The sequence below is a fragment of the Rhinopithecus roxellana genome, chromosome 13 (genome assembly GCF_007565055.1).
Source record: "Rhinopithecus roxellana isolate Shanxi Qingling chromosome 13, ASM756505v1, whole genome shotgun sequence".
NCBI lineage: Eukaryota > Metazoa > Chordata > Mammalia > Primates > Cercopithecidae > Rhinopithecus > Rhinopithecus roxellana.
Window position 1 is genome coordinate 29659047 of NC_044561.1, and position 12518 is coordinate 29671564.

Genomic DNA, 12518 nt, shown 5'->3' on the forward strand with positions numbered 1-12518 from the left:
AATTGGAATGTACTAAAATAGAACAAAAATGGAATTTTCTTAATAAAAGGCCTCATTCACTATGAAGTCTTGTCTCCTTAATGTCAGGATCAGCATTAATTGGAGGGTTTGTGGCTTCCTCAAAAGCTGGGTGACCATAACTTAAAATAAGACAATGTTATCTTATTAGTTGAACCCAAATGCTTATATTTAACATATTTCTTAATTCCTTGTATGTCAATTATTTATATTTATATTTAAATACAAACACAAATATCACACTCAAAATTTCAAATCATGCATGAAAAAATATTAGAATAGAATGAAGAATGAGACAGGGAATCTACTCATGAGGTTAATGCACTAGTTCAGGAATGACTGTCTTGGTTGAGCTTAAGTCATATTTTGATGATGTGTTATGTCATGGCTATGAAATGAAACAATGGAAAACAAAATTATGATTGTATAAGCTTGTGTGTTTAGAACTTGTGTATTTGTTTTCTTTTCAGGCATAAAAATATCCCTAGGGAAGTCATAAGCAAATTATGAATTCCAAAGAAAGTAGATGTACACAGAATGAGCTCATTTTAGGCAAATGATTATAAAATGAGCAAATAGAGCCCATGTGAGGATGACCCATGCATCCCTGGAAGTATATAAAGGTCTTAGAAGAGTAGAGGACACTCACACTGCAGAAATATCCTCCTACACCTCAACTGAAATCTAACCTCCTGAAATTATGTGTTGCAACTACTACAGAAACTCCTGTGGGTACTGTGGATATGGCTCTGGCTGGAGTTCCGGCTGTAGATATGGTTGTGGCTATGGCTGTGGATACGGCTCTGGCTGTAGATATCGCTCTGGATATGGATTTGGCTCTCGCTATGGCTGTGGATACAGCTCTAGCTGCTGTGACTACCAACCACTTTGCTGCAGAAGATGCTATTCCTCTTGCTACTAATCATCACTACAGAACATCCTTGGCTTTGCAATGACCTCTCCAAGATCAAGTTCAATTGAAATCTCCCCTACCCATTATCTTCACATCTAAGTAAAGATTGACTATGGTCCCCTGACTATCTGAATGCATATAAGAGAAGCTGGCTGCAGTGGATGGAGACTGAGTAGTTTCATCACATCACTGAAGATTTTATTCTGATTAATTTTCTAGTGTAATAAATTTTCTAACATAAACTCTTACCTTTTTTTCTTAATCTTTGTGCCATTTCTTAATCTTTGTGACTATTTGCTGAAACACAAGGGGACTATATAACTGGAACATGCTAAAATAGAAAAAAAAATAGAATTTTCTTAATAAAAGGTCTTACTCACTAAGAAGTCTGGTCTCCTTAATGTCTCCTTAATTTGAGGATTTGTGGCTTCCTCAAAAGCTGTGTGACCACAACTTTAAATAAGACAATGTTATTTTATTGGTCAAATCCAAATAATTGTGTTTTACATATTTCTTAATTCCTTGTATGTTTACTGTATATTTTTATTTAAACATGAACACAAATATTAAGCTCAAAATTTTAAAACATGCACGAAAAAAGAATTAGAATAGAACCAAGAATGAGACAGAGAATCTACTCATGAGGTTAATGCACTAGTCCAGCTATGATTATCTTGGTTGAGCTTAAGTCAAGGTAACTAAGAAGCAACAATATTACTTTAATGTTAATAGCTTTTGAAACATGTAAAACAAGAAATCTTAGACTAAGCAGATAAGGCTCCTACAAGTGCTCAAGATGGTGAGAAAGGATCAGGGCTCTTTTATGTTCCCACTCCCCACCCTTGCTGAGTGACTTTCACACTCATGGTTTTAAAGTGGTTGCTGTTTATGACCAACATTCTGCACAAGTAAGGACAAATGATGAAGAGCATCAGGTCTTTTAAAACTTTGTCCTTTTATTTGGGAAGGGACACTCTTCCTGGAAGACTTCCGACTGCTCTTGTTTGTACACATGTGTTCTGTGACCACTCTTAGCTGAAGGTGTGTAAAGAACAAAAAGGTTGCAGGTCGGGAGTTCTGCTAGTCAGTCAACCATGTGTGCCCAAAGTTTGTAGGTCTTGAGGATCAAGAGGAAAGGACAAAAGACTGAGGAAGCAAAACCTCAGGTAAATGGCCGTATGTACTTAACAGCAATTTGAGTTGGGGCAGGGGTACAAATTATGACTTCACTCATTATTTTTCTTCAAGTGCAGAGGTTTGAGCTTAATACACTCTCCTATTTATATCATATTACTGTTTGTCCACACATAGGTCTTTCCCTTTTTTCTCTGTTTTTCTCTAACAGAGTAATTTATTTGTTTTCTTCTATTTATCTTTTATTTCCATTCTCACACCCATGTCTCATTTATAGCCACCTTGTAATTTGTTATTTTATATGCACTACCCCATTTCATCTTGTTGGTATCCCCCAAAAGTTGGCCATTCTACTATATATTTTAAACCTATTTAAATTTTATTATATATATACATATATATACACACACATATATATTAAAACCCCTTTTCTTTCAGCACAATTGCAGTGAATGATTCATTTATGCTATTACGTGTACATTTAGACTATTATTTCTCATTGCCATATGGTACTTCATGTGGCTAATATACAAGATTTTGCCTTTTGCTCTCTCAGTGATGCACACATAATCACATCCAGCTCTTCTTCAGCACAACATGGCTGCAATGAACACGTGACCCTTACAGGCTTCTATGAAAATCAATCCCAAAATCTGAACTGCTGAGACAAATCATGTGTGCATATTTAATTTTACTGAGTATTTCCAGGTTAGTCTCCAGGATGTCTGCACCATCTAAACCCCAAATTGCATTTCTTATGTCCTCACATATGTCACAATATTTGTTAAATCTAACATGCTAACATCGCTTGTTTGCACAGTGACAATGATATCATCTTGCTTTAATTTATGTATCTCTGATTAATAGGTGTGAACAATTTTATTTCTTTCCATATGTATTATCCTTCATGTTTTCTCTTCCACATCCTTTGCTCATTTTCCAAACAGAGGTGCCTGTCTCTTTCTTATTGATTTGTAGGCATTTACTGTATATTCCTAATAAAATTCCCTTGTTATTTTTGACACTGGAAAAATCTCGCAAACTGTCATTTGTTTATTTTTGTTAATAGTGTGCATAATTGCACCACATTATAAACTATAATTTCTGACTTTTTAGTTTTTTAAAAGATGATATATATTATCCTTATGTCATTGATATTCTACATCTGTCAATTTAAAATTTTTGCATTTCACTCTTTGATCATTAATCCACCTGGAGTCCACCTCTGCATATGGGGGACTCCATATAGTTTCATCTTTCACTATACTGAGCTAGGTTCCCCGGCACCACCTACCAAACAGCTCACCATTTGTAACTGATTGGTGGTGACCATTGTTATTCTATGATTTTATCACATATATAAGAGTTTGTCTCTGGACATTGTACTATGCTTGATTTATATTTATGTTTCTTAGCATTTTTAAAGGTTTTGTATGGAGGACATATGTGTGATAGAGAATTAGGTTTATTCTGCTTTGTTTTTTCACTGAAGACAACTAGGTCCAATGGGTAGAATTTAAAGACAGGAAGACTTAACAAAATAAGACACTTTTCAAATGGCTAACACAGGATGAAGATGGAATAAGCTGTCTTGTTAGCATCCCTATCCTGAAGTTATTGAATAATTTGTATCTCTACCCCCTAGAAAATTCTGAGTAAATCTGCACTCTGAACATGGACTTAATTAAATTGTCCACATCATTCACTTCTACTTTGAAATTCTGTGATTGTATATGTAAAGGATCATTGAACATTAGTTGTAGGCAAGCTGGATAAGAATGATATGGCCTATAAAGCTAAGAAATGATACTCAATTTTATTATAGAGTTAGGAGGAAGAATGTCAGATTTCATGTGAGTTTTGAGGCTAACCTCCTGTTAGACCAAGTTTTAAACAATTGCTGAGTGTCTGTGCAGAAAATGATTTCCAAAGCAGGAGAAAGAAAGACAACAGATTAGTAATACCCTTGCAGAAGAGCTCATTAGAGTGGTAAGATATTAGCACAATGATGTGTGAGATCTATTTCAGTTATCAAAGGGATCCCAGGAAGTACTCACTGTGGAATGCATATATCAGTAGAAAAACATTGTCTAATTACAATGGAAGACAGCAGAGAGGAGGAAAGAAAAGAAAAGGTCTACAAAACAACCAGAAAACAAGAAAATGCTCATATATATATATATTCACATATATATTCATATACATATATGTGTGTGTGTATATATATAAACAAAGACCCAACTAAATGCTGCCTACAAGAAACTCATGTTGCTTTTAGGGACACATACACATTGGAAGAACAAGGATGGAAAAAGGTGTTCCACACAAATTGAAACCAAAAAGGACCATATATATATCAGATAAAGTAGGCTTTAAATTTAAAAAAAACTGTAAAAAAAGAAAGAGAAAGTCAGTTTATAATGGCAAATGGATTAACTCATCAAGAAGACATAATAATTATAAACATATATGTACCCAATGTCAAACACCTAAAAATGTAAAGCAAATATTAATATACTTGAAGAGATTTACAATATAATATTACTGTTATTATATCATTGTGTTGTTATAACTACTATTACTATTATTATTATATCTTTCATCAATGAACGGATTATTCAGATAGAAAATAGGTAAGTAACCATTAGATCTGAACTATACTTCAGAGCAAATGGACCTAATAGGCATATATAGGACATTTCATCCAACAGCAGCAGAATACAATTCTGCTCAAAACACAGAAAACATGCTTCAAAAGAAGTCTTAACATATTTAAGAAGTTTTTTTTGGTTTTGAAATGTGTTTCAAAACAGGTCTTAATATATATTAAAGAAGACTGTGATTATATTAACTATCTTTTCCAGCCACAATGGTTTGAATCAACAAATCAGTAATGGAAGGAATTTTGGAAAATGTGCAAATATATAAAAACTAAACAACATCATCATAAACAACAAATGGGTCAAGAATAAAAAGAAAGGAAAACTAAAGATATCTTGAAACAAATGAAAAGCACAACATACCAAAACTTTGGGATACAGCAAAGGCAGATCTAAGAGGGAACTTGATAGCAATAAATGCTCACAGTAACAAAGAAGGCAAATATTAAATAACAAACTAATTTTACACCTTGAGGGGAATAAAAGGAATAAACTAAGCCCAATGTTAATAAAAGGAAGTAAGGAATAATAAGAATCAGAGCAGATCTCAATGAAAAAGAGACTAGGAATCAACAGAAAAAAACCCCAATAAAACTGAGTTAGTTTTGTGAGAAGATTACAAAATTAACAAGTCTTTAAGTGGATTAACTAGGAAAAATGGGAGAAGATTCAAGTAAATAAAATCAGAAATGAAAGAGGAAAAATTACAACTGATTCCACAGAAATGTACAGGATCATAATAAACAACTATTACGCTGACAATTGTATGTCAGCCAACTGGATAACCTAGAAGAAAAGGATAAATACTTAGATACACTCACCAATCAAAAATAAATTACAAAGGAATAGAAAATAGGAACATGTCAGTTATAATTAAGGACATTGAATGAGTAATAAAATGTCTGCTGTCAAAGGAAAGCACAGAAACCAATGACTTCACTAATGAATCCCATCAAACATTTTAAGAAGAATTAATGCCAATCATTCTCAAACTCTTCCAAAAAAATTAAAGAAAAGAGAATACATTCAAATTATTCCACAAGATCAGCATTAACCTGGTACCAAATCTAGAAGAGAACACTATAATAAAAGAGAATTACAGGACAGTATTCCTGATAAACATAGGTGCTGCAATCCTCAACAAGAAAACTGAAAACTAGAAAACTGAAATCATCAGCATATTAAAAGTATCATTCACCATATAATCAGTGTAATTTATTTTTGGAATGCAAGGATGGCTTAACATATTCAAATCAATAAATGTGATATACCACATTAACAGAGTCAAGGACAAAAATTATATGGTCATCTAAATAGATGTAGAAAAGGCGATCAACAAAAGTCGACATCCATTTTTTTTTTTTTTTTTTTTTTTTTGAGGCAGAGTCTCACTCTGTCGCTGGGGCTGGAGTGCAGTGGCCGGATCTCAGCTCACTGCAAGCTCTGCCTCCCGGGTTTACGCCATTCTCCTGCCTCAGCCTCCCGAGTAGCTGGGACTACAGGCGCCCGCCACTTCGCCCGGCTAGTTTTTTTTGTATTTTTAGTAGAGACGGGGTTTCACCGTGTTAGCCAGGTTGGTCTCGATCTCCTGACCTCGTGATCCGCCCGTCTCAGCCTCCCAAAGTGCTGGGATTACAGGCTTGAGCCACCGCGCCTGGCCGACATCCATTTTTAATAAAAACCTTCAGCAAATTAGATAGAGAAGGGAATTACTTCAACACAATAAAGGCCACATATGATAAGCTATAGTTAACATAATACTCCACAGTGAAAAGTTGAAAGCTTTTCCTGTAATATCAGGAGCAAGACAAAGATACTCACTGATTCTCTTCAACATAGCACTGTAAGTCCTAGCCAGAATAATTAGACAAAAGAAAGAAATAAAACATAACCAAATATGAAAGGAAGAATCTAAATAGTCTCAGTAGATCACATGACTTTACATATAGAAAACCATAAAGACCTCACCAGAAATCTCTTAAGGCTAATAAATGAATTAAGTAAACTTGCTGGATACAAAATGAACACACAAAAATCAGTAGCATTTCCATATGCTAACAATCAACTATTGAAAACTGAATCAAGAAAATAATTCCAATCACAATAGCTACAAAAATAAAATAAAATACTTAGGAATCAATTTAAACAATTGAAAACAAATTAATTTAAACAATTTAAGCAAAATATCTTTATATTGAAAACTATAAAATATTGGTGTAAAAAACTGTAGAGGACACAAATAAATAGAATAATATCCCATGGGTCATGGATTGGAAGAAACAGTGTTGTTAAAATATCCATACTACCCAAAGCAATTTACAGGTTTAATGCTATCCCTACGAAAATTCTGATGACAGTTTTCACAGAAATAGAGAAAACAATCCTAAAATTCATGAAACCACATAAGACTCCAAATAGCTCACACAATGTTGAGTAAAAAGAACAAAATCAGAGGCAACACAGTACCAGATTTCAAAAATCTACTACAAACCTGTGGTAATAACAACTGCATAGTATTCACATTAAAACAGACATACAGACCACTGGAATGGAACAGACAGCCCATAATCAAATTAAACACATTCATGGCCAATTGATTTTTCATAAAGATGCCAAGAATCCACAATGGAAAAAAGGACAGTTCTTCAAAAAATGGTGCTGAGAAAACACAAAATCTACATGCAGAAGAAAAATATTACACCCTTATCTTACACCACACACAAAAAGAAACTATTAAAGTTTTAAAGACTTAAAAGTAGGATCTGAAGTTATAAATCTACTAGAAGAAAACAGGGGAGAAGCTCTGTGACAGGTTCTATGCAATAATTTTTAGAATATGACCCCAGAAGTACAAGCAACAAAAGCAAAATCACACAAAGAAAATCATGACAAACTGCAAAGCTTTTGTGCAGCAAGCAAAATAAGCAACAGAATGAAAATACACCTTTAAAATGGAAGAATATTTTTGTAACCCATATATCTCATAAGGGTTTGATACCCAAAATATATAAGAAATTCAAATAACTCGATTCTGTAGTACCCCTTTATAATTGAAAATGTATAAGAAATTCAAATAACTCAATTCAGTAGTACCCCTTTATAATTCAGGGATATGTTCCAGACCTCAAGTGGATGCCTGAAACTCTGGTTAGTTCTAAGCTGTGTATACAACATGTTTTGGTTTTTTTTCTATACTTACACATATACCTATAATAAGGTTTAATTTATAAATTCTCATGGACTGTAAGAGATAAACAACAACTAATAACTAATTGTAATAATAATAACATTATGCCAGCATTATTATATACCTGGAGGCCGTTATTAAGTAAATAAAGGTTACTTGAACACAAGCACTGCAATATCACTACAGTCCATCTGATAACTGACATAGCTACTGAGTGACTAATGAGTGAGTAGCATCTACAGCATGGATATTCTGGATAAAGGGATGATTAATGTTTGAGTGGGACAGAATGAGACAGCACTTGAAACCTATGAATTTTTTTGTTTCAGGAATTTATTATTTAACATTTTCAGACCACTGTTGACTGTGGGTGACTGAAATCATGGAAAGCAAAACCGAAGATTAAAGGGAATGAGAAACATAATCTGATGGAGCAGAATAGACATCTCTCAATTGAACTCACACAAATGACTAAAGTATATGGAAAAAATGCCTAACATCACTAATAATCATGGAAATGTACATTACAACCACAGTGAGCTATGACCTTATACTAGAGTGACTATTATTGAAAACATGAAAAGTGTTGGCTAGAATTCTAAGGAAAGTCCATCCTTCTACTGTTGGTGGGAATGTAAACTAGTACAGCCACAATAGAAAACAGTATGTTTCTATAGAAGATTAAATATAAAACATCCTTATAACATAGTAATCACATTGCTGAGTTTCTATCAAAAAGAATAGAAAATCAGTTTGTTGAAGACACATCAGCACCCCCATGTTCTTTGCAGCATTATTCACAATGTGCAAGATACAGAATCAACTATCAACCTGAGTGTCCATCAGTGAATGAATAGGTAAAGAAAATGTGAACTTTATGCACAATGGAATATTCTTTAGCCTAAATATGGAGCACCATCATCTGCAACAAAATGGATGAACTTGCAAGGCATTATGTTAAGTGAAATAAGCCAGGTTAAAAAAAAAAAACAATTATCACAAGATCTCACTTCTATGTGGAATCCAAGAAAATCAAACTCAAAGAAATGGAGGGTACAACGGTGTTAGCCATGGGCTCGGGAGTGGGGAAAATGATGAGATGTTGGTCAAATGGTGTGAACCTTCAGTTGTAAGACAAATAAGTTCTGGAGACATAGAGTGTGCTGACTGTAGTTAACAAGACTGTATTGTATAATTAAAATTGGCTAAGATAACAGATTTTCAGTGTTCTCACCACAAAAAGCTGATAAATATGTGAGATAGTGCATATGTTATATAGCTTGATTTAGTCATTCCATGATGTATACATACATCAAAACCTCATGTTGTACACTATAAATGTATAACTTTTTGTCAATTAAAGTGTAAGCTTAAAAATGGAAAGAGAGCAAAAAGAGGCAATATCTATTGGCTATCAGTGTGATTCTCATATAATTTTTAGAACGTGACCTCATGATTCAGGAAAGTCTCTTTCATAACGACTCATCTCTACTGAAATCTTCAACTGTAACATAGTCACACTTCCAAACAGAGACAGACTTTACTTTTTCATGGCAATCCTATGACTATCTGGGAATGCAGAAATGTAGTTTCTTCCTATTTAGCACATAGTTATAATCCTGAGGTAGGTTATTTGTCATGTTAATGAATTTTTATGGCTGCTGAGCTGCAAAATATTCTATGAAGCCAAGCTCTGTGATGTACTGCTTCATTGTGTATTTGTACAAAAACATTATTGTATAAAATGCTTCAGGCGAGGTGGACTGAGGTCAATTACATGATGATTTTCTGAGGGCACTTGATAACTATTAAAATTTTATCATGAAAACATTAATTTACGCACACACACACACACACACAGAGTCATAGAGTCATTGCTTGGTATTTATGAAGGATTGGTTCCAGAAACCCTCTAGATACCTAAATGTACAAATGCTCAACTTTCCTATATAATATGGCATAGTATTTTCATATAAACTGTGAACTTCCTCCCACATACTTTAATCATCTCTAGATTACTTATGATACTGAATATGCTATGTGAATATTTAAATTGTTTTTTGTTTGTATCATTTTTAATTGTTGATTTTTATTTTTGTCATTTTTTCCCCAATAATTTTATCTGTGCTTGAGTGAATTCATGGTTGCAGAATCCCCAGATGCAGAGGGCCAAATAACGATATGTATTTATATCCTATATTATATGTACTTATAAACCATAGCAACATGAAAATAAATCTCAAAATTTTATTATAAAAATATATCAATATAAGTACATATAACAATTTGAAAATCTGTTAGTATTTGGAAATGCTTATATTTGGACAAAGAAATGGGAAAAATGAAGAAAATGTATTGTCTCCACTATATATTAGGATCTGTGCTATAACCTTTATACTTATATATTTTTTGTAGGCCTCTTGACAAATTTTTAAAATACATGTGTTATTTTTATTCCCATTTGATAGTTGCAGAAACTGAGGTTTGTGCAGATTGAGGACATTTTCCATGGCAAATAATAAGTAAATGGCTCAGCCATAAATTAATCATTCTGTTTGCCAGGGAAATCTGTTTCTACTACAGAGACCCTGGAACATGGAAGCAAATCAATTTACAGCCCTCAGCATTAAATTCATCCTTCAACATATGCTCTGTGCTAGTAGATGGAATTCTTTAAGCATTTTTTTTTTTTTTAGAAAAATAGAACTCAAGAGCTTTTGCACAGCAAAAGAAGTCATCATCAGAGTGAACAGGCAACCTACAGAATGGGAGAAAATTTTGTCCATCTGACAAAGGTCTGATATCCAGAACCTACAAGGAGCTTAAACAAATTTACAAGAAAAACAAACAAACAAACAAACCACTCCATCAAAAAGAAGCAAAGGATATGAAGAGACACTTCTCAAAAGAAGACATTTATGTGACCAAGCAACATATGAAAAAAAGCTCATAATCACCGGTCATTTGAGAAATGCATATCAAAACCACAATGAGATACCATCTCACATCAGTTAGAATGGCGATCATTAAAAAGTCAGGAAACAACAGATGCTGGAGAGGATGCGCAGAAACAGGAATGCTTTTACAGCGTTGGTAGGAGTATAAATTACTTCAACCATTGTGGAAGACAGTGTGGTGATTCCTGAGGGATCTAGAACCAGAAATATCATTTGACCCAGCAATCCCATTGCTAGGTATATACCCAAAGGATTATAAATCATTCTACTATAAAGACACATGCACATAAATGTTTATTGCAGCACTATTTACAATAGCAAAGCCTTGGGACCAACCCAAATGCCCATCAATGATAGACTGGATAAAGAAAATGTGTCACATATACACCATGGAATACTATGCAGCCATAAAATAGAATGAGTTCATGTCCCTTGCAGGGACATGGATGAAGCTGGAAACCATTATTCTTAGAAAATTGACACAGGAACAGAAAACCAAACACCATATGTTCTCACTCATAAGTGGGTGTTGAACAATGAGAACACATGAACACAGGGAGGGGAACATTACACACTGGGGCCTGTCAGGGGGTTGGGCCAAGGGGAGGGATAGCATCAGGAGAAATACTTAATGTATGCGGCGCTTAAAACCTAGATGATGGGTTGATGGGTCTAGCAAACCACCATGGCACATGTATATCTATGTAACAAACCTGCATGTTCTGCACATGTATCCCAGAACTTAAAGTATAATAAAAAACAAAAAGAGAACTAAAATAACATATAAAATTTCTTCTCCATATTTTTGAAATATGCACTGCATCAATATCTATCACTAAAGCTGATTGCTCCTGTCTAACTGAAATTTTATCCCTTTCATCAACATCTCTCCATCTTCAGTCCGTTCCACTGTCTAGAGGTATGAATTATTGATTGATTACAATTACATTTTATTGGGAAGCACTGATGTACAGACAAACATGAGAGTCATCTGATTAAATCCACAAATGACCTGTATTTAAGAATTGGACATAACAATTGATCTTCAACAACAAAGAAGTTGTGAACCAACAAATTACCACCATTCCAAATTAAAATTCTTGGAAAAGTCTGTTCTTTAAATAATAAATTATACGTCTGTTTACATAACTGACCTATCAGAAGTTTAACATATTTTACCCTCAAAGAAGAAAGAGAAGCTCACAATTTGCCTAATAAAAGAAGGGAAGAACAAGCTTTTCTTCAGAGAGAGGGAAAGGGTTTTAAGGAGTGGAGGTAGCATGTGGAAATACCCCATTCCTTGTTCAAAATCTATGAAAAATAATTTTAAGTGATTATTATGAAAGAGTCCAAAGTATTAGGAAAAGACCAGATAAAATGAAAATGATGATGATGATATTAACAGCAGCAAATAGAACTTCTTATTTAATAGACGAGTCTCAAGACCTTAAATAGCAAGAGTGATAAACATACATTTGTAGGTGAAACATATTTTAGTCATGTGTTATGTCATGGCCATGAAATTGAATTATGGAAAATAAAATTATGGTTGTATAAGCTTGTATGTTTAAAACTTGTATATTTTCTTTTCAGGCTTGAAAAAAATCCTAGGGATGTTGTAAGTAAATTGTGAATTTCTAAGAAAGCAG

At 33.7% G+C, this 12518-nt stretch overlaps 1 protein-coding gene across 1 annotated transcript; it reads left to right on the forward strand.

The window, feature by feature from the left end:
- The first annotated feature begins 718 nt into the window (after positions 1–718).
- Positions 719–940, forward strand: LOC115892682 (keratin-associated protein 21-2). The gene has a single exon (XM_030914183.1). It carries the CDS (start codon positions 719–721, stop codon positions 938–940), a length of 222 nt encoding a protein of 73 aa, XP_030770043.1.
- Positions 941–12518: the final 11578 nt, after the last annotated feature.

Bases quoted from the DNA above. Each gene is read 5' to 3' on its own strand.
- LOC115892682 (XM_030914183.1), top strand. From the start codon at position 719: ATGTGTTGCAACTACTACAGAAACTCCTGTGGGTACTGTGGATATGGC.